Source organism: Myotis myotis, unplaced genomic scaffold, assembly GCF_014108235.1.
Source record: "Myotis myotis isolate mMyoMyo1 unplaced genomic scaffold, mMyoMyo1.p scaffold_m19_p_91, whole genome shotgun sequence".
In the NCBI taxonomy this organism is placed as follows: domain Eukaryota; kingdom Metazoa; phylum Chordata; class Mammalia; order Chiroptera; family Vespertilionidae; genus Myotis; species Myotis myotis.
In genome coordinates this window covers 9699-29532 of record NW_023416403.1, presented here as the reverse complement: position 1 = coordinate 29532, position 19834 = coordinate 9699, and the positions used below count along the sequence as shown (strand labels likewise).

The 19834-nt window shown below is 40.4% G+C and overlaps 2 protein-coding genes, 1 long non-coding RNA gene and 1 pseudogene across 3 annotated transcripts; all 4 read right to left on the bottom strand.

Moving 5' to 3' along the window:
* Positions 1 to 511: 511 nt before the first annotated feature.
* LOC118663969 (olfactory receptor 51V1-like) lies at positions 512 to 1474 on the bottom strand. The gene has a single exon (XM_036323877.1). It carries the CDS (start codon positions 1472 to 1474, stop codon positions 512 to 514), a length of 963 nt encoding a protein of 320 aa, XP_036179770.1.
* A 2188-nt stretch (positions 1475 to 3662) lies between these two features.
* Positions 3663 to 9581, bottom strand: LOC118663972. The gene is made up of 3 exons (XR_004970247.1): positions 9553 to 9581; positions 7239 to 7461; positions 3663 to 3791 (listed from the first exon to the last, which is right to left on the bottom strand). It is a non-coding gene; the product is annotated as an uncharacterized LOC118663972 (long non-coding RNA).
* A 2326-nt stretch (positions 9582 to 11907) lies between these two features.
* On the bottom strand, positions 11908 to 13520 carry LOC118663970 (hemoglobin subunit beta). The gene is made up of 3 exons (XM_036323878.1): positions 13365 to 13520; positions 13045 to 13267; positions 11908 to 12162 (listed from the first exon to the last, which is right to left on the bottom strand). Exons 1-3 carry the CDS (start codon positions 13454 to 13456, stop codon positions 12034 to 12036), a joined length of 444 nt encoding a protein of 147 aa, XP_036179771.1. The 5' UTR covers positions 13457 to 13520; the 3' UTR covers positions 11908 to 12033.
* A 3804-nt stretch (positions 13521 to 17324) lies between these two features.
* On the bottom strand, positions 17325 to 19039 carry LOC118663974 (annotated as a pseudogene).
* Between the last annotated feature and the right edge of the window lie 795 nt (positions 19040 to 19834).

Sequence of the window (19834 nt, the reverse complement as noted above, 5' to 3'; positions counted from 1 at the left end):
AATTCTGGTTGGACAATTCTGGTCCAGATAGTAACCACAATATTCCTGTGAGTTTGGAACTTTTTTCATTTTGAAGATTAATTAACTATATCTCAGAGAATTAAAGAAGCTACAAGTTATACACTTGTGAAACTATAAGACCTAGGATTTGAATTTACTGCAAAGAAAATACTTGAAAAAATATTTTGGGACACTTAACTACTTTCATACTTTCTGAATGTTATTGTACTTGTGGAATAACTTACATATGTTTTGTTTTGCATAAAGCAACGGTTGATAGGGTTTTTGAAATGTTTCAGATGGAGTCACCCACCTCCAACGCCAAGAACAACTCATTTCCAGGTCATAGATAAAAATGGAACCTGTTTGTAGTTCATCCTCTGACTACATGTAAAGTATATTTTAAAATCAAGAACCATGGACTCAGGACGAAAGCTCTAACGCTAATAAAATTTATTTTTGTGTACTTACTATTGTTGTCTCTTTTAATTTCTTAAAAAACCTGAGTATCTCAATGGATTTTCAGAGAAAAAAGTCTGAGCATTCTGCTACGAATCTGTTGCGTCTTGACACTGTAGATGATGGGGTTCATCAAAGGTGGGAAAAGGATATAGATGTTGCCCATGAGGACATGGACCATGGGGGAGAGATGCTTGCCAAAACGGTGCACCATTGTTAGGCCAATGATAGGGATGTAGAACACCAGGACAGCACAGATGTGGGAGATGCAGGTCTGAAAGGACTTACGCCGCTCCTCCTGAGAGGCGATTGCCAGAACTGATTTAAGAATCATGACATAGGAGAAAAGGATAAGGACAGCATCCAACAATAGTGTGCAAATGACCAACATCAGGGCATAGTAGCTATTGAATCGGATGTCTGAGCAAGCTAGACGGAGAAGGTCCTGGTGCAGGCAGAAGGAGTGAGAGAGAATGTGGGGATGGCAATAATTTAAGAACTTTAGGCGAACGATGACTGGAGGTATGAGTAGTGTACTCCTACATACGATTGCCACCCCAATTTTTATGATTTTGTCATTAGTTAGGATGGAGGAGTAGCGCAGTGGGTGGCAAATGGCGATGTAGCGATCAAAAGCCATAGCGAGGAGAACAGAGGACTCCATGAAGGACAGACCATGGATGAAATAGGACTGGGCAATGCAGGCATCCAGGCTGACTTCCTGGCTGAGCCCCCACAGGGTCCCCAGCACCGTGTGCACTGTGGACAGCCCCATGCACAGGTCAGTGAGGGCCAGCATGGCCAGGAAGTAGAACATTGGCTGGTGCAGGCTGGGCTCAGTCCGGATCACATGCAGCACCATGCAGTTGCCCAGAAGTACCATGGCATAGATGGCAGAGAAGGGGATGGAGATCCAGGGATATTGCTGCTCCAGGCCAGAAAATCCAGTGAGATGGAAGGAGGAGAAATTCATAGTAGGGCTTATTGAAGCAATCACTCTGGAACTGAAATACATCTTCCAGGCAGCAAGTGTGTTTATTTCAAAGGAAATGATTCGATTTCAGGTGAGTTGGATAGAATTTTGAAGTAAACTGTGCTATGCTAAGTCAATTGACTTGACAAAACATAGCCAAGCAACTCTGTTTTAGAGGCATATTACCTGCTGTGTAGAAGAGAGGGGTCTTTTTTTTATGTAATTTAAGAGTCATTATTCATCCACTGGCAGGGCTCAGAGCTGTTCTTAGGAGCCACATGTAAGAACAAATAGTTTGCAGTAGAAAACTAATTTTCAGAAAAGATATGGTACCTGGTACATTTTCCCAAGGATGCTGGTGAGATGCTGTAAATGTAAAATTGGGAGTTGAGGTTCTCAAAATAATTCTCCCCCTTTTCCCTCCAGTTTATCAAGCATTTAAGAATAATCCTGGAGCTTTAATATTATAAGTGCATTTAAATAGTCATTTCATACCCATCGTTTCCTACATTGTGCTGCCTCCAAATGCATTTTTCCTCCATATAGTATTTAATGAAGGTGTTTCTGTTTTATTCCACTCCAGATGACATAGCCAACAATTACTTTTTTTTCCTTGGTGATAGATAGGGAAGAATATTTATACACAAGACCTTTGGTGAATGATTTCCCACAAGAGCGCTGTCCCTCTGAGATGTTAGACTCATCTGTGCCTTTGGGACACAGAGACTTAGGTTGTAGATCCACACCCTCTGGCATTAGTCCATTGTATTCTGTGAACTCATTCATTCATTCAATCGGTCCATTGAGTGTTCATTTAATATGCTTTTATGGAAGAGCTTGAGCAATTGTTTTTTTTTTTCGTTAGAATTTGCCATTTTATAGACCAGAAGGTTAATGTCAAGTAGCTGTCTAGAATTTTAAAAGCCTCATTGCAGTAGAATTGATTGGCTTCTCCTTCACATAATTTTCCTGCCTTAAGTTCTGGCCCTGAAAGTCTTCGCAAAAGATTTAAAGGCTGCTGTAAAGTAGATAGGTGCTTAAAAGTCCATACTGGCTTTCCTGTTCGATTTAGTTATTTCAGTGTGTTAAAGTGGCATCAGATTCTGGCTTGCTTTTGTGACCTATTCCTCATCTTTATTATTATAGCTCACCAGGCAGCTCCTCAGGTTAATCTTCTTCGGAATGTACCTTTTGTCCCTGTCAACATTAGATAACTTAGCTCACTATTTTAATACATTTCCTCCATCAAATGAAATTTCTTTGTCCTTTAAAGAAAAATTGGTCAGCTTTTAAAGATTCATTTTTCAAAATTACCATTTCCCTTCTTTTATGAGACTTTTCTACCGATGTTCTCTGCCTAAGATGGTTTTTCACAAGGAGGAGACAGGGGTTGAGGTGAAGTTCCTCAACCTTTGCTTCCTCTTGTAAAACAGTCTTACCTCACCCTACGCATCTCCTCTAGTTGGTTGGAGTTTTATCTTTTATAATAAATTCATAATAGTAAGCTAAAAAAAAAAAACAGTCTTAAATTTAAACCCTCTGCATCTCAACCATCACTTTTCAGGAAGCCCCTTATATGTTCCCATATATTTTATTATTTTGATAACACATATTTATATTTATAAACATTGCACAATTATAGAGGTACAAAAATAAGATAAGCCCTAGTTGGTTTGGCTCAGTGGAAAGAGCATCGGCCTGTAGACTGAAAGGTCCCAGGTTCGATTCAGGTCAAGGGCACATGCCCAGGTTGTGGGCCCGACCCCCAGTAGGGGGCGTGCAGGAGGCAGCCGATCAATGGTTCTTCCTCATCATTGATGTTTCTACCTCTTTTTCCCTCTCCCTTCTTCTCTGAAATCAATAAGAATATATTTTTTAAAAAATAAGATAAATATAAATACATTGTAAAAATGCCACATGCATCTTATTGTCACATGCAATCAGTCTTGTGTCATTGAATATAAGGTTTAGATGACATATAAAACAGATGCTGCCCTAGGAATCCTTGCTGACCTTGGGTACAACATTCAGAATTCAAATAAGATTCCTACAATTCTGACCCAGTCATATAGACAAATCCCTGGGATTGAGGACAAAGGAATCAAAGGATGTAGGCATACATTAAAAGCACATACGCTCATTCAGGATTCTTCAAACTAACCACAAATTTTTATGGTGCCTCCACAGAGAGTATCAGCCTTTTAGCAACAGAAGATCAATAGATGTTGGAATTTTATTGAAGTTCTATTTTAAGATGTAGATGGGAGTCAGAAGAGGATAGTGTTGATGAGACCAATCAATGAAGACTTCAAGAGGAAAGTGTTCAGATATGTCAGATGCACCATATGCTCCACCTGCACTAAAAAAGAGAACAAAAAGACCAACATTTCCCCAAACATCATGCTGTGTTATGCCACCTCAAAGTCATGGTGCATAATAATTCTTTTTAATTTGTAGCAACCAGAACAATGCCTGGCATAAAATAAATAACTAAACAGAATAAGCACCAGTGAATTTGAGTCTGGGGAAGTGATAGGATTCTGGTACTCCCTCTGTGTGCTTTGTCTAGAATTCTGGAATGTTCATTTAGAAAGCACACATGTGATCAAATTAAACACATCATATTTTCAGGGGACTTTTTTTCTTATTCTTTTCAATTCAAACTGACCCAAATGTTCAGGCATCTGTACTTTTATTTCTCTCATTGAAAATAATATCCTATATTATTATTTTTCAAATTAGATAGGTTAATGACAAATAGTCTTTGCTTACCCTAAAGGCATAGAGCAAGAATGTTGGGTCTAAAAATCAGTGTCTTTATAATTATATTGAATAGAAAACATTGTTGTTGTTTTTTAAGACAGTCCAGGTTTTTGTTTATTCTTCAGTATAATTATTTAATGACACCCACACAGGAATTGCTTTGAACAATTAATTAATTATATTGCCACTCTTTGAGAGATAATTTCTCTAATGGTCCCATCTGTCCACCAGCAGGGGGCAGAAGTAATCCATTGACTCTTCTCCTTCCTCCCTCCCCCGCCCGCCCTTTCTTCAAAGAAGCATAAAGCAGGTTTGTTTTAGACCTGGTTAAGCATAAGTGAGGACAAGCGTCTTAGCTCTTAGCATGGCTAAAGAACTAAGAACCTTCTGTAAGGCTAATCCAAAGAATGTGTGTTCAGAGGTTCTGATATGGTAACACTGGAGATAATTTATTCACCACAAACCCAGAGTAAACTTGAAATTTCAGTTTACATGAAGTGTTATGATTATTAATTTTGTGAATGAGCTCTTTATTATATATTATTTCTTTGTTTATATATTTTTACGATATATTTATACTTTTCTATTTATATTGTGTAAGTTATCTATAAATGTATTATTATCATGATTAAAATATTGAAACATTATTATCCATAATTTAGAAGCATGATAAATATTATATGGTACATATGTTTAACTGTTGCCATCTGTGTATTTAATACATTTTCCTTAGGATTTGTGTGATTTGATTAAAGTATGACATAAATACAGGGAGTTTACCTGTTTTATTTTAATATTTTCCTATATCTAAGAAAATGTGAGACAATTTAAATAAAAAACAGATATAATAAAATGACAAACACATCTGCCGAGGGGTCCCAGGTTAGAGAGGGTGCAGGCCAGCTGAGCTACACCCCCTCCCCATGCATGAACTTTGTGCACTGGTCCACTAGCAAATATATAAAGTATTATACATATTTAAAATTGTTCCCAATGAATTGTAGACTAGGTCAATAAAATCTAATTCAGGCCAATAAAATATAATTATAGAATAGGCCAGTAAAATATAATCCAATGAAATGTTATCTCATTTTCAAGATAAAGAAATTTGTAAAGATTTTCTAAGAAATTAAGTACCAAAACCCAGGTAGGGGAAGTTTTCTGTCATTATTTGTTCAAATAGGTTTTCCATTTCTTGCTCTCTCTCTTCTTCTGGCACCCCCATTATACAAAGGTTGGTATGATTAAAGTTGTTCCAGAAACTCCTTACACCATTATCATTTTCCCCCCCTTTTTTTGTTGTGCTGATTGGGTGTTTTTTGCTTCTTTATATTCCAATGATTTGACTATCTGTTTCAGCTACTCTACTGTTGAGTTCCTGTAATGTATTCTTCATTTCAGTTAGTGTGTTCTTCATTTCTGACTGGTCCTTTGTTATGTCTCCTATGTATTTGTTGGAGTATTTCCTAAGTTCATCTACTCTTCCCCTAAATTCATTGAGCATCTTTATAACCAGTATTTTCAACTCTCCATCTGGTAGAATACTTGTCTCTATTTTGTCTAGTTCTTTTTCTGGAATTAAACATTTGGGACATTTTGTTTTTGTGTTAGGATTTTGTCTCCTCAGTTTGTCAGCCTTCCTGTGTTTGTTTCTATGTGTTAGGTAAAACTGCTAAGTCTCCTGGGCTTGGTAAAATGGCTTTATGTAGTAGAGGTCCTGTAGGGCACAGCGGTGCAGCCTCCCCAGTCACCTGAGCTGGGCACTTCAGGTCCACCTCACATGTGAGCTTTGTGCACCCTCTTATTGTAGTTGAGCCTTGATTGTATTTGCCATGCCAATGGCAGGGATTTACCACCAGGGTGATAGTCTACTACCATGGAGGATCTGCTGTGCAGGGGCTGACCCCATGGAACAGAATACAATTCAGTGGAGCTCAGGTACTCACCCTGTCCACCCCTTGAGTGTGTTGCTCAGGGAGGTAATTGGGTGGTGCTTCCACATTATCTGAAGCCATTCACCAGGTGTGCTGGCTCTGGGGCCTCCCAGGAAGTGCAGGCCAAGATCAGCAGCTGCCTGTGCCCTTTTTGAGGCCACCTTGCATGAGCTACAAAGTGATCTGTAGATGGCTGCTACTTGTGCTGGATTTGGGAAAGGCCAACCTCTGAACCAAGGCTGGCAGTTGCTAGTGCAGGCAATGGGGCACTTAGGGAGAGGTATGGGGCACACAGAGGCCAGATTCTGCTTGTTTGAGAGATTTTTAGGAAAGTTGGCTGCATGAGCCAAGACAGGCCTTTGGGCCCACAAGTTGGGTGGGGTTTCAAGGAATCACCAGGGCAGGGTGAACAGTGTTAGCCATGTTGATTTAGCCAGCCGTGGGCAAACTACGGCCCGTGGGCTGGATCCGGCCGTTTGAAATGAATAAAACTAAAAAAAAAAAAAAGACCGTACCCTTTTATGTAATGATGTTTACTTTGAATTTATATTAGTTCACACAAACACTCCATCCATGTTTTTGTTCCGGCCCTCCGGTCCAGTTAAAGAACCCATTGTGGCCCTGGAGTCAAAAAGTTTGCCCACCACTGATTTAGACTCAGCCATGTCATCTGCCTCCCTACTTTGTGGTGGGAGGACTCAGCAAAGGAACAGTGGCTTCTGCCAGCACTTCTACCTGGAAAAAAGGTTCCCCTCCATACCCCACCCTGATGCCAGAAAATTTATTTCCTCCCCATATGTCCCTGGTGCCTTTAAAGCTGCTGCCCCAGTGCTGGAGTGAGTGGATCGCAATAAATTAGTGCATTGACCCTTTAAGAGGAATGTCTGGGGCTCCAGAAGCCCTCCTTCTCACTCAGCCACAATCCCCATTGGTGTCTACATCCAGAAGTTATCAGGACTTCTCTTTCCAACACTGGAACCCTGGGCTGGGGGTTCTGGTGTGCGGCTGAAGCTTCTCACTCCTAAAGGGAACCTCCCCCCCCCCCCCCAATTTTTAACCAATACATGTGGGAGTAGAACCAGCCAATTTTGTATCTCTGCCCCTCTTACCAGTCTTCGTGTAGTTTCTTCCTCATATTCTTAGTTATAGGACTTCTGTTCAGCTAGATTTCAGGTGGTTCAGAATGATGGCTGTTCTGTAGTTTGGTTGTAATTTTGATGTGGTTGTAGGAAGTTCCCAATACTGCATTTATCTACACTGCCATCTTGACTGGAACTGTACATCATTTTTACTGAGGTGTGATCTGTTAAATTCTTTGGCCGCCGAATAGTTCTTAAGTACAGAAAAAAGGGATAGCAATGTAAGGATGCAGGATAAAATGGGAAAATAAAAGAAAATAAAACTTTTCTGGAGTGATGTTGAAAATTTGCTATGCAGTGAAAAGTATAATGAACCCAACTGTGTGCTTGAAATTCAGAATTATCATCACCATGGTCATTATTGAAACAAAACCAAAAAGGGGGTAGTAATCCAAATAATCTTTGTTTCTATATGGGAATGCAAACAAGATTTCTCTTCTTTGCCCAGCATCTGAACAAGTTGGATAAAGTCTATCAAATGTATACAGAGGAAAAACAATTAATCCAAACAGTGGTAAGTCTGCCCTACTGCTGTTGTTGATTTCATAAGCTTCTATATATTGCTTTATTGTTTGCTAGTTCCAATATTTTTTTTATCCTTTGCACTTTACTGACAAGCACCTACCGCATGCAAGGGTGTCAGTTATCAATGGATTGCCTCTCAATTACAAATCTAAACTTAATGGGCTCTTCTATGATAATGGAGATAGACTCTTAAAAATTCCAGTTGACACAATGATAAATTGTGCTGGTGAGGCCCTAGGGGATTCTCTTCCTAGTTCTATTGTGATCCTTTAGTCAGGATCCTGCAAAAATCTCTGTCTCTGCAGCACCAGAATATGGCAAGGCATTCAGCCTCTTTGGTGCCAGCCTCTAGCTGTACACATGGCTTTGCAGCAGAACATTTCAGGCTAGCACCTCCTGTGAGTGGCTCCCCTTTTTATACCCCATGGATGGCTTTGCAATAAAGTGTTATTCTTCTGGAATTTTCCCATGACTCACTTCTTCAACCCTCAGTTTTATAGAAAGATCTGGGGTTCAGTTAATTTACATGGGTGGCTTCCACTGACACCCCAGGGAGCAGATTCTCAATAAATGCTTCTGGCAGGGCACCTCCCAATGGGTGGCTACTTATGCATCTTCCTTTAGGCAACTTTGCAGCCTCAAAAATTGTTTAACCTGTTGATCCTCAGGCATGCTCTCTCTCAAGAGCTTTGTTTATCAGTCCCAGGAGAAAAACCTCCCCCAGATTATTTCTTAATTGATTGCTCTATATAAGAACTAGGAGCAGTGACTGCTCCCTATGTCTTCTCTTATATTTTTAGGGTCCTCTTTACTCCTTATTGACTAATCTTTAATTTCTCCAATCTCTGGTTATAGTTAATAATTCCTTATCATTAAATGTCTCTTTTCAAATTTCAATGTGGTTTTTGGCCTCCTCATTGAAGCTGATACACTGGGCTGTTCAATAATGAAAAAATCACACAGATTCCTGAATATAAGAGATTGGGGGATATGAATGGTGCTAGGTAAGCAATAATATTTCTTGCTCTGGTTTTTCTCTTTCATGAGACAGCTCTTTTAGGCATCATAATGAATATTAATTAATGACACCACTTCTACTCTTATTGTCCATAATAATGTTAATAAAACATTATTAGATTACATTTCCTAAGACATGTATCAGGCACTGTTAAGTGTCAGATGTTGCAATTGTTGCAGAATACCCCAGAAAAACCAAGCGATGCTTTGAAGAAGTGGAAAGACACTGTTTTAATTACACTGGTGGACTCCTGGAAATAATTTCCAGATCAGAGTGAAGTAGCACGTGGAAGGCTTCACTTTTTATAACCTTCTGGACCTTTGTTCTGCAGATATGCTCCCCCCACCCCCTTCATGGCCCTGCAGGAAGACCCCCGGTGTTGATGATCTGTCCTGGCACCAGTGATAATGGCTCCCCCCTCCCCCAGGGAAGTTCATTGTTCCTGCAGGCCTTACAAGACCAGTTTCCTCCTCACAATAAACTTTTTTGTATGCTTTATCTCATTTAATCCTTATAGTCACACCATAAAAAGACATAGATCATTTTGGATATTTTATAGGAAAGAAAAAAAAGGTTCAGGCAGCATATGTGAAGTGGTAATGTATTTAATCCAGGCTGCTTGACTTCAAAGCTTATGTTCTAAACTGCTATACCATTTTATCTCACTTGTCAATTCACTGTATAAGCATCTCATATGCAGAGTGGCTAGTGAAAGGGTGAGGGCTATGCCCCCCATCTTACCCTGGATCCTCCATGTTGGGGCAGAGGCCATGTGCTCAGAAGAATGCCTTCTTCCCTGAAGCCCAGGCCCCTGCTGGCCACGCCCGGGATTTCTTTGAACTAACCAATGACAAGCAAGGGATGTGCGCGCCATAGAGATGACCACATCCTGTGTAACAAGACCCGACTTGTGCCTGGCCAATCGGCAGGGCCCACAGTCAGCTCCCCTCCCCTCACTATTAAAGCCCTGATTTTCTCAAGGGTGGCACTCGGTTTCCCGTCGCTGCGTCGACTGGAGGCCCAGGTAGGGTTAGCTAACTCAATAAAGGACCTTCTGCTTTTGCATCGGACTGGCTCCCTGGCGTGGTTTCTTGGGGAGCTTGAATTCTGGGCATAACAGTTAGATTGCATTCTTTTGTTTATAAATTTCTAATTTTAAATGTGTCCTCTACAGTGTTCACCAAAGTTTATATTCATATTTTATTTTATCCTGCCCTGTCCTTCCTTATCATATCTACCAGGGGGCAGTTTTTCTTCAATTGTCTTTCCTTCTTACTTGAAATTATCAGAATACCAAACATGTTGCTGATAGGGGCAGAAATGGAATGTTGGGGAACCAGCTAGAATTGTAAGAAATACTAAACATGCTCTTTGAACTGTTATTGTTTTATTCTGATTAAAGAAGGCACATTCTAACTTGGTGGGCAGCTTCACTCTGGACCTGGGAGCTCACCTGGAAATTCAGCCCATACTCCTCATCTATTATCATGGAAAGATTAACAACTTTGCTGCAGAAACCAGAATTGCCAGCCCTTTGAAGACCTTTGCCCTTTTTGCATATCACTAAGCCCTTTGAAGAGCCCCAGCCCTCTGCTTACCTGTTAACTGCCCATTTGGCATACCCTTTGGATAGTTCCTCATGTAATCTTTGCCCTCCTCTTACACTATATAAGCAGCTAGCTTATGATGGGGTACAGAGTAGATTTTTATGGATGACCTGCTATTTTCCCATACTGCTGGCAATATTGGAATAAATATGCATATATGATTCAACCCTATCTCTGCTTAATTGGCTCAAGTAGTGACAGGCAACAGGGACCCATTGATTGTCCTATTACATTACTACTGTATTTGTCAATGGTTTGGTACATACCATTCACCCTTTCCATTTTTTTTCTCCTTCTATTTCTGACCAGCATCTACTCATCCTTATCACTCATTTCAACCTCTGATCTCATTAAACCCTGTACACACTGATTTATAGTCACTTGTTAGATGCCTTACTTTCAATACTTTCCAAATTAGATTACTATTTGGGGTACAGAGGAGACATGAACTATTTCAAATTCTTACTTTATTTCAAGCAGCCAGCACCCATCTAAGGGGCTATTGAATGAGGAAATAACATAGGGTGTGCTGCTGATGATAACACTATGCTAATGACTACACGGGTAGAGCAGCCATCAGCGGTAAGATAAGGAAGAGAAGAGACCTCCAGTCAATTCTTGAATATGAATGCAAAAGCATCCTGAAGAGACTGGGATTCCTTTGGTATAAGCCTGTGACAGGATTTAGGGAATATCAAGCCACAAAAAGTCCCTCAGTCCTATCTTTTTCACAATATTAGCAGGCCCCTCTTCCAAATACAGACTGTGAAAGGCTCCAGGGCAGAGGCAGTGAAATGCTCTTCCCCAGCTTCCTGTCCCGCAAGCAGATCTGTATAAGGTGATGAGGGAACTAGCATAACAGTGAGGGGGAGGAAGAGCAATGGGAACAGCAAAACATGTAAAAAAAAATTAGAGGAACAGGAGTATCTCTAGGCAGAAGAATTTAGTGGATTTGGGCTGTGACATTCTGGGCAACTGAAGACATTTATAAGCAAGGCTAAAAAATAATATAAATAAAACAGCAAAATTCTAACCCCCAAATTAATCTTCAACTTGAATGCTTTTCTGAATCAAAAAGAAGAAAAAAAAAACCAGCAGGGTCTGCTTCCCACATATTAACTATTTTATTATTTTTTAATCTTTATTATTGAAAGTATCACATAGGTCCTCCTTTTCCCCCCCATTAACTTCTTCCAGCCCACTTCCATCCCCCATCACCCCCGAGACCTTCACCACCCCATTGTCTTTGTCCGTGGGTTATGCATACATGCATACAAGTTCACTGGTTGATCTCTTCCCATCCATCCTCCCCTGCCTTTCCTCTGAGGACACATATTAACTGTTTACAACCTCTCTTTTCATGGAATCCAAGATATAGACATACTTTCCTGACCTCTGACCTAGCCCTTCATTTCTTTATGTTTTAAATGCCTTGCCCTCCCATGTGCCCAGCTGAGTGAGAGAGGCAGACATAATTAAAAAACACCAGTTCAATGAGAATAAATGCTTTTTATTAGGCAGAAGCCAGATGCTCAAAGCCCTTCATAGAATTCCCATGTGCAGCTGTTGGGCTCTGGGGCGAAAGGCACCTTTTCCGGAAAACAGGAAAAGGAGCTCAGTGGTATTTGTGAGCCAGGGCAGTGGCCACACCCAGTGCCACCTTCTGGAAGGCACCCTGCACCTGGGGGGTGAATTCCTTGCCAAAGTGGCGAGCCAGCACAACCACCAGCACGTTGCCCAGGAGCTGTGAGGAAGACACAAGAGGCATGGTCATGGTTAGCAGACGGACCAGATTGGACTTAGAATATTCCAGCCTCTTTCCAAGCTGTGTTTTTCAAATATAAGCAGAAAGATAGTAGGATCTCTGATGATACTATTGATGCAAATCCATCCACATCAGGCTGAATTTTTACTTGATAACATTCTTTCCTTTCTGTCTTACCCCAGAACTTAAGTTATCACTTTTATTCTTTTTAAATATATTTTTATTGATTTCAGAGAGGAAGAGAGAAAGAGAGAGAGAGAGAGAGAGAGAGAGAGAGAGAGAGAGAGAGACCAATGATGATAGAGAACCATCCATTGGCTGCCTCCTGCACGCCTCCCACAGGGGGTCAAGCCCACAACCCAGGCATGTGCCCTTGACCAGAATCAAACCCAGGACCCTTCAGTCTGCAGGCCAATGATCTATCACTGAGCCAAACTGGCCAGGACACTATTATTCTTTAGAACCATTCAAAGAAGTAGTAACACATTTGAAAAGAAGACATAAAGGAGAGAGAGTATAGGTTATTTTAAGTGGACTGAAAAAGACTTTTGTAAAAATTTAACACTCAAAATAAACAGTTTACTTCAAAAATGAAGAGAAGACATTGCAGAAAATGAAAAGAAAAGAAAAAAAGAGCGAGAATAAATAAGAGAAAACAATGGTTGTGAGCAAAGAAGGCACAAGAAATTAAATGGTTCTGTGTAGTCCTTAGTGACGTATATAAAACTATATACATTTTGAAAGGCATTAAATAATGAAATATGGTAAGGTTAAAAGGAACCTGGAAGAATGGGTAGGTGAAGAACCAAAGAGATAGCCTAGAAAGTGAAAAGCAAAAAGTAGAACATCTCCTAGACTCACCTTGAAGTTCTCAGGATCCACGTGCAGCTTGTCACAATGCAGTTCACTCAGGCTAGCAAAGGTGCCCTTAAGGTTGTCGAGATTCTTCAGACCCTCGCTGAAGGAGTTCAGCACTTTCTTGCCATGGGCCTTCACCTTACTATTGCCCATCACAGCAGCGGCATTGGACAGGTCCCCAAAGGAGGTGAAGAACCTCTGAGTCCAGGGGTAGACCACCAGCAGCCTGAGGGGTGAATGCAGCACAGAAGACAGAGGGAGTCAGTGCCTGTCAGAAACTCACACACCCAGCTTCCACTCTCTCCTTATGCCTGGATACCTACCTGCCCAGGGCCTCACCACCAACTTCATCCACATTCACCTTGCCCCACAGGCCAGAGACAGCGGCCTTCTCATCAGCAGTCAGATGCACCATGGTGGCTGTTTGTGTAGTTGCTAGTGAACACGGTTGTGTCAGAAGCAAGTGTAAGCACCAGCTAACCCTGCTCTTCTTTTATGTCCTGCCCTGGCCCCTGCCCTCCCAGCTCCTGTGAGCAGATTGGCCCAGGCCAGGGTGTGGTTCTTCAGAGTGAGGACTCAATGATGACAGTTATGCCTGTCCTTGCCAGTTCTGGCACTGGCTTGGGAGTCTGACTTTAGACCCTCAGCCTTCTGTAGGCATCTCAAGGTCCCATCCAGGAGTACAAATTGCTACTTAAAATCACCCTCCTTAAAAAATTTGCTTATGTGATTCTTAGAATCACAGCCTGGTAATGTCTTAGAGTTCGCCTCCTCAGTTTTCTTATTTGACAAATGAAGAATCTGAGGTCCAGAAAATTCAACTTAAGGGTATATGGATGGTTCACTCCTGTCTTCAGAGTAAACATATTTATAAGGACAGCATGGATGATACCTTTGCCCTAGTTCTAAGTATATTTTTCTTTACTTGGTTTGGATCATATCCTCCTGGTAAGAAAATATCTACTTCGTTCATTTAAAAAAACTCATATAACCAAATAAAAATGATGATTAAAAAGTAGGATAAATACAAATCAGGAATGTTCTGTGAAATAGTTGCCCTATTAGATTTGGGGATCCACAGATAGAAACTTAGAGATCTCTCAATGTTGTAAGACATACGGATAAGTAAAAAATCAATTACAACCCCAAATTGTCAGTAACACTGAAGGGAACAATGTGTTAAAATACTAACCAGGGACACGTAGATTTTTTCTTCCTGGGCTGATCTGGGAAAGAAAATACCAGTATCTGAACGAATAGAGAAGTGTTCTGTCACTTAAAAGAAGGGGTGGGAAAGTGGAAAGGCATTCCTGCCTTAGTGCCTGTTATGTTTTCCTTAGGCCACTAAGCATTCCGTGTGTATTATCATTTCTCTGATGCAAATTTATCACCCATGTTCCCATTTTCTCTATATGTTTTATTTGTTTAAACCTTCTTTTACTAAAATTTACTCTTTTATCTCTACAGCTTTTCTAATACCCATGCCCTGCCCCACCCATATAACCCCTGGAGCTCCTTTTTCTTATGTAATAAATTCTGTTAACTTCTCAGGCTAGGAAAGAAAGTGTAAATTTCTTCTACTTGTTATTAAAAGATACAATGAAAAGGCCTAAATTAGCAAGTAGTTCTGAGCTGGGTACAGGACCTTTGGGTTCCCCAAGGGCCTGATAATTATTTTCCCAAATTTTAATCATCACTACTTCCTATGTCCATGTGTCTCCTACCTTAGATTCTTCTCCTGATTCAGGTGCCCTAAGGTCAATCACCTTTCTCTCTCCTTTGTGATCACTGGCAACAAATATGTAACAGAAGACTTCTTTCTTAAATCTTCTTTGGCCATAAATGATCTAAGGGTCACTCTTGTACCGGCAGTGGCTGCAGCCACTGTCTTCCTGGTTTCAGGACAGAAGTTGCTGCTTTCTCTCACTGTTTCTACTTCATATGACTGAAGAGTGAAACAGACTTTTCCTTTTATTACCCAAATCCCTTCAAGGACAAGGCTGCAAGTTATAATAAGACATCAAAAGCTAAGGGACATACCAGACAAAATTAGAATGTATAAATAATAATAAATGTGGCTATGTTCAAAGCCTCGGGCTCAAATACAGATCAGCATTGAAAGGTTCTGGGAAGCTTCTTAGCCCCATTGTCACTGTTGTGAGCTTCAGTCTATCCTGGGAAGAGTTACCTCAGGATGTCTGCTTTACTTCGACTCCATACTCACTGAGCACTAACCACACACACACACACACACACACACACACACACACACACACACACACACACAAACACACACACACACCTCCAAAACAGAAGCTTTTTTCCTTTACTCCATTCTGTCAAATTAACCTAATTCCTAATGTTTTGTACCAGAATGGGCCTAGTCTGAGTATGACTAAGAGGGTAAGTATTAACTTCCTTCAAGAGAATCATGACACTCATCCAGAGGTGCATGGGTGTTTTTCTCATTTGTTTAAAAAATTACACTCAACTGGAACATTTTGTGCATGCTCTAGTGTTCAATTCTAAATTCCCCAAGAAGACCATCCCGACAATCTAATCTCTATTTTCCTCAGACAAGCACAGTTATTTTTTGCTTTTTTCTCCCACATGCACAATCTCTTGGTGACTTCTGTTTGGTATCCTCTCAAAAATGAAATGAAGTGAAAATACTGGTACTCCGGAAAGAGCACAATTCATAGAAACAAAGAACAAAAACACAGAATAGTTTAGGAATATGGCAGTTTAACTCATTTTTAAGACACATTTTTAATTTCAGTATTGGAACTTTTAGGTCCAATCTCTTGTCTTGATTCATTGGTTAGTTCCAGAGGTGAAGGAACAAAGAGAGTATAGTAAGCCTTTTTGTATTTTTGTTCTTTTCATAATCATTTGGAAGAAAAAAGGATACTTTCTTTACTCCTTTCGAGACTATGACACCCACAATTTCTCTTACTCTTTTTCAATTTCTCTGAAAGTCTCTTTCTCTCGGCATATCTGATTCTTAGAAGAACTTTTCTGTGATGAAGAATGTGGAAATCTCCCTAGAGCCTTCTGGGTGTCTCTGAGTCCATGGTTGTTAAATATCCCATGAAGATATAAACAGTTCTAAGTGTCTACTATGTACAATGACCTGAGAAGAAAAATAAAAAAATATAAAAACTTTTGCCCTCAGGCAATTCAAAATATATTGGTAAAACCATAAACTGTAATGTGTTGTCTATATCCTGATAATATACCCAGAGTAATTATGAAAACACTTTCATACAAAAGGAAGCAACAGGGTCTATTTCAGGTAGTCAAGTCTAAAATTAATTAACAAGAAATTATATAGAATTAAGGAAATGTGTACAATTTAGAAGATTCTAGAAATCCTTCAGAGATATCTTACTAGCTATGATTAGAAAACAAATGTCTGATCAGTGCTTTACTTTCCCAAGTGCTTCCGCATTATATATTGTATCATTAACACCCAAGGAACTCTGCGCATTCGTCTATTGTTCTATTGGTCCCAGGAGTTCTAACACAAGGAATAATTACCTACTCATTGATTTATTTCATTTAATAAATATTTCTTCACTGCCTATAGAGGAACTTTAAGCACAGTACTCATGTGGGATAGTACTAAATAGGCAGAAATATTTATGCAGCATAGAGAATTAGTGTGATGGATAAGAAATGTGAAAAATGTGGAGGGGGTTGAAAAGATTCCCTTAGGCAATTTTATAAAGTTCATTGAAGCCAGTGTCAAAAATGGTCACAAGTGATATCCAAGCATTAAACTGTGTCTGAAGGAGGTGTGGGGACTAGTTTTGGAAGTGTTCTGAGACAAGTGAAAGAAGTAGGTTATTTCTTAGAACAAGAACACCTGATGGAGTCTAGTGTTAGGGGCTACAATGTGCAGGCAAGGAACGTAGAAAAAAAGAAAACTTAAGTGTCTTGAGCAAGCATTATGTCTCTAATTGAGCACATCATATTTTGAGTATTTGTAGGAAATGGATCAGAGCATTAGCCTGAAGGCCATGTCTTAGGTTTGAGGTCCCCCCTAGAGCCCCTGTAATGCTGGAATCTTCTCCATATTTCAGACCTCTTTGGAAAGACCTATGCTTTGGAGGTAGAAGTGTCAGCTTTTAATGATTGTGTGTGGTCCCTTTCCTTTTCTCACTTCCCTTGACCTCCTTGTATAAGACACAAGAGCTCCCTATACATAGATCCTCATGGATGTCCCTATACACCCAGAGGAGAAAATAATAATAATAAAATAAGTGAAATGAATCAAGAAGTTGAGCTGAAAGTTCTTTATTAGGCAGAAGCCAGACCCTTGAGAATGGGCATTACTTCCCCAAGTTAAGAAGTCAGAATCTGGAGAAAGAGAGTTTTCCAAAGGTCACCAGGATACAGGCCAGGACTCAGTGGTACTTGTGAGCCAGGGCAGTGGCCACACCCAGTGCCACCTTCTGGAAGGCACCCTGCACCTGGGGGGTGAATTCCTTGCCAAAGTGGCGAGCCAGCACAACCACCAGCACGTTGCCCAGGAGCTGTGGGGAAGACATATACAATGATTAGTAGCTTGGCTTTGGGGAAAGTGGGCCTACAATAATTCTTTCCTGCCTACACTTAAGCCCAAGTTGATCCTCAGGCTATCTTCACCAACATAAATGAGTAAATATTTGCATGTCTATATATAAATAAATGCATATATATTTATGATAATATTATATACCTTAATAACTGATTAACTAGTGAGATGATGTACTGTCTGCAGCAACTATGCTGCCCTACTTCCTACTTCTGGTCTTTTCATCCTAAAATATTGACTTTCTTTCCTTTCCATTGAGTATGGATGCTGTAAAGTTCAGACTATTTTTCAATTTTAAAATTATTTATAGCCTCTAGAATAACAGTAAAAGTCATCTCTCCACTTTGAGGAGAGATGAGTCTTTTTTTTTTTTTAAATATATTTTATTGATTTTTTACAGAGAGGAAGGGAGAGAGAGAGTTAGAAACATCGATGAGAGAGAAACATTGACCAGCTGCCTCCTGCACATCTCCTACTGGGGATGTGCCCGCAACCCAGGTACATGCCCTTGACCAGAATCGAACCCGGGACCTTTCAGTCCGCAGGCCGACGCTCTATCCACTGAGCCAAACCGGTTTCAGTGAGAGATGAGTCTTTTCATCCCCCTTATGGAGGAATTTTCTAAATGTAGAGGCAGCAGGTGAAAGTTAATATATATAATTTGAGTACTGGCTAGGGAGAAGGAAATTGGGGTGGGAAAAAAGAAAGAGGTGAAAAAATAAGACATTAGAGAAGCAGCTTGTTAAAAAAAAATTTGTGAGACAGAAAACAGTATTATATTGAAAGAAAAAAATGTAAAACTATATACATTTTGAAAAGCATTAAATAATGAAATATGGTAAGGTTAAAAGGAACCTGGAAGAATGGGTAGGTGAAGAACCAAAGAGAAAGCCTAGAAAGTGAAAAGCAAAAAGTAGAACATCTCCTAGACTCACCTTGAAGTTCTCAGGATCCCACGTGCAGCTTGTCACAATGCAGTTTCACTCAGGCTAGCAAAGGTGCCCTTAGGTTGTCGAGATTCTTCAGACCCTCGCTGAAGGAGTTCAGCACTTTCTTGCCATGGGCCTTCACCTTACTATTGCCCATCACAGCAGCGGCATTGGACAGGTCCCCAAAGGAAGTGAAGAACCTCTGAGTCCAGGGGGTAGACCACCAGCAGCCTGAGGGGTGAATGCAGCACAGAAGACAGAGGGAGTCAGTGCCTGTCAGAAACTCACACACCCAGCTTCCACTCTCTCCTTATGCCTGGATACCTACCTGCCCAGGGCCTCACCACCAACTTCATCCACATTCACCTTGCCCCACAGGCCAGAGACAGCGGCCTTCTCATCAGCAGTCAGATGCACCATGGTGGCTGTTTGTGTAGTTGCTAGTGAACACGGTTGTGTCAGAAGCAAGTGTAAGCACCAGCTAACCCTGCTCTTCTTTTATGTCCTGCCCTGGCCCCTGCCTTCCCAGCTCATGTGAGCAGATTGGCCCAGGCCAGGGTGTGGTTCTTCAGAGTGAGGACTCAATGATGACAGTTATGCCTGTCCTTGCCAGTTCTGGCACTGGCTTGGGAGTCTGACTTTAGACTCTCAGCCCTCTCTCTAGGCATCTCCCAGCTCCTTTGAGCAGATTAGTCCAGGATACTCAGACTTTCATTGGTTTGTGAGAATATGTGGGAATATTCATTCTCAATTCCCTTCACCTGGCCTTCTAGGTCTTTTGTATCTTGACTCTTACCCTATACTCATCTCCTGGCCTCGTCTCCTTTGGCAGTAAGTTCTACAAATATACTCCTAGTGTCATTCATGAATAAACGTTTTAATCTGATATGGTGAGGTGTATCTCAGTGTTTAATTCATCCAGTTATTTCATTTTGTAGATAAGAAAATTAAGTCCTAGAAAGCAAAAATTTAATCAAATAGACTCTTTATGGAGCTTTTCTTTGTCTCTAGAGATAATTTTAATTTGCCTTTTTTCTGTTACTTGGGTAAATACAGTTAAAACACTCTTTTTTTCCACTTCTTCCTTAAAATGAATGCCCATTAGGAATAATGAAAAATAATAAACATTGTTTCTTTACCAACTACTAAATAGATTTGGGAGCATAAATGATAATGGAGGAAATCTAATAAAGAAAAATATCTGATACCTAGAACGTAATTGTTTAAACTGATGATCTGCCAGCTGGCTTGGCTAAGTGGTTGACTATCAACCTATGAACCAGGA

Excerpts from the sequence above, each read along its gene's own strand:
- LOC118663969 (XM_036323877.1), bottom strand. The coding sequence starts at position 1,474 with ATGTATTTCAGTTCCAGAGTGATTGCTTCAATAAGCCCTACTATGAAT.
- LOC118663970 (XM_036323878.1), bottom strand. The coding sequence starts at position 13,456 with ATGGTGCATCTGACTGCTGATGAGAAGGCCGCTGTCTCTGGCCTGTGG. Across the intron at positions 13,268-13,364 it reads GGTGGTGAGGCCCTGGGCAG|GCTGCTGGTGGTCTACCCCT; the intron begins GTAGGTATCCAG and ends TTCACCCCTCAG. Across the intron at positions 12,163-13,044 it reads TGGATCCTGAGAACTTCAAG|CTCCTGGGCAACGTGCTGGT; the intron begins GTGAGTCTAGGA and ends TCTTCCTCACAG.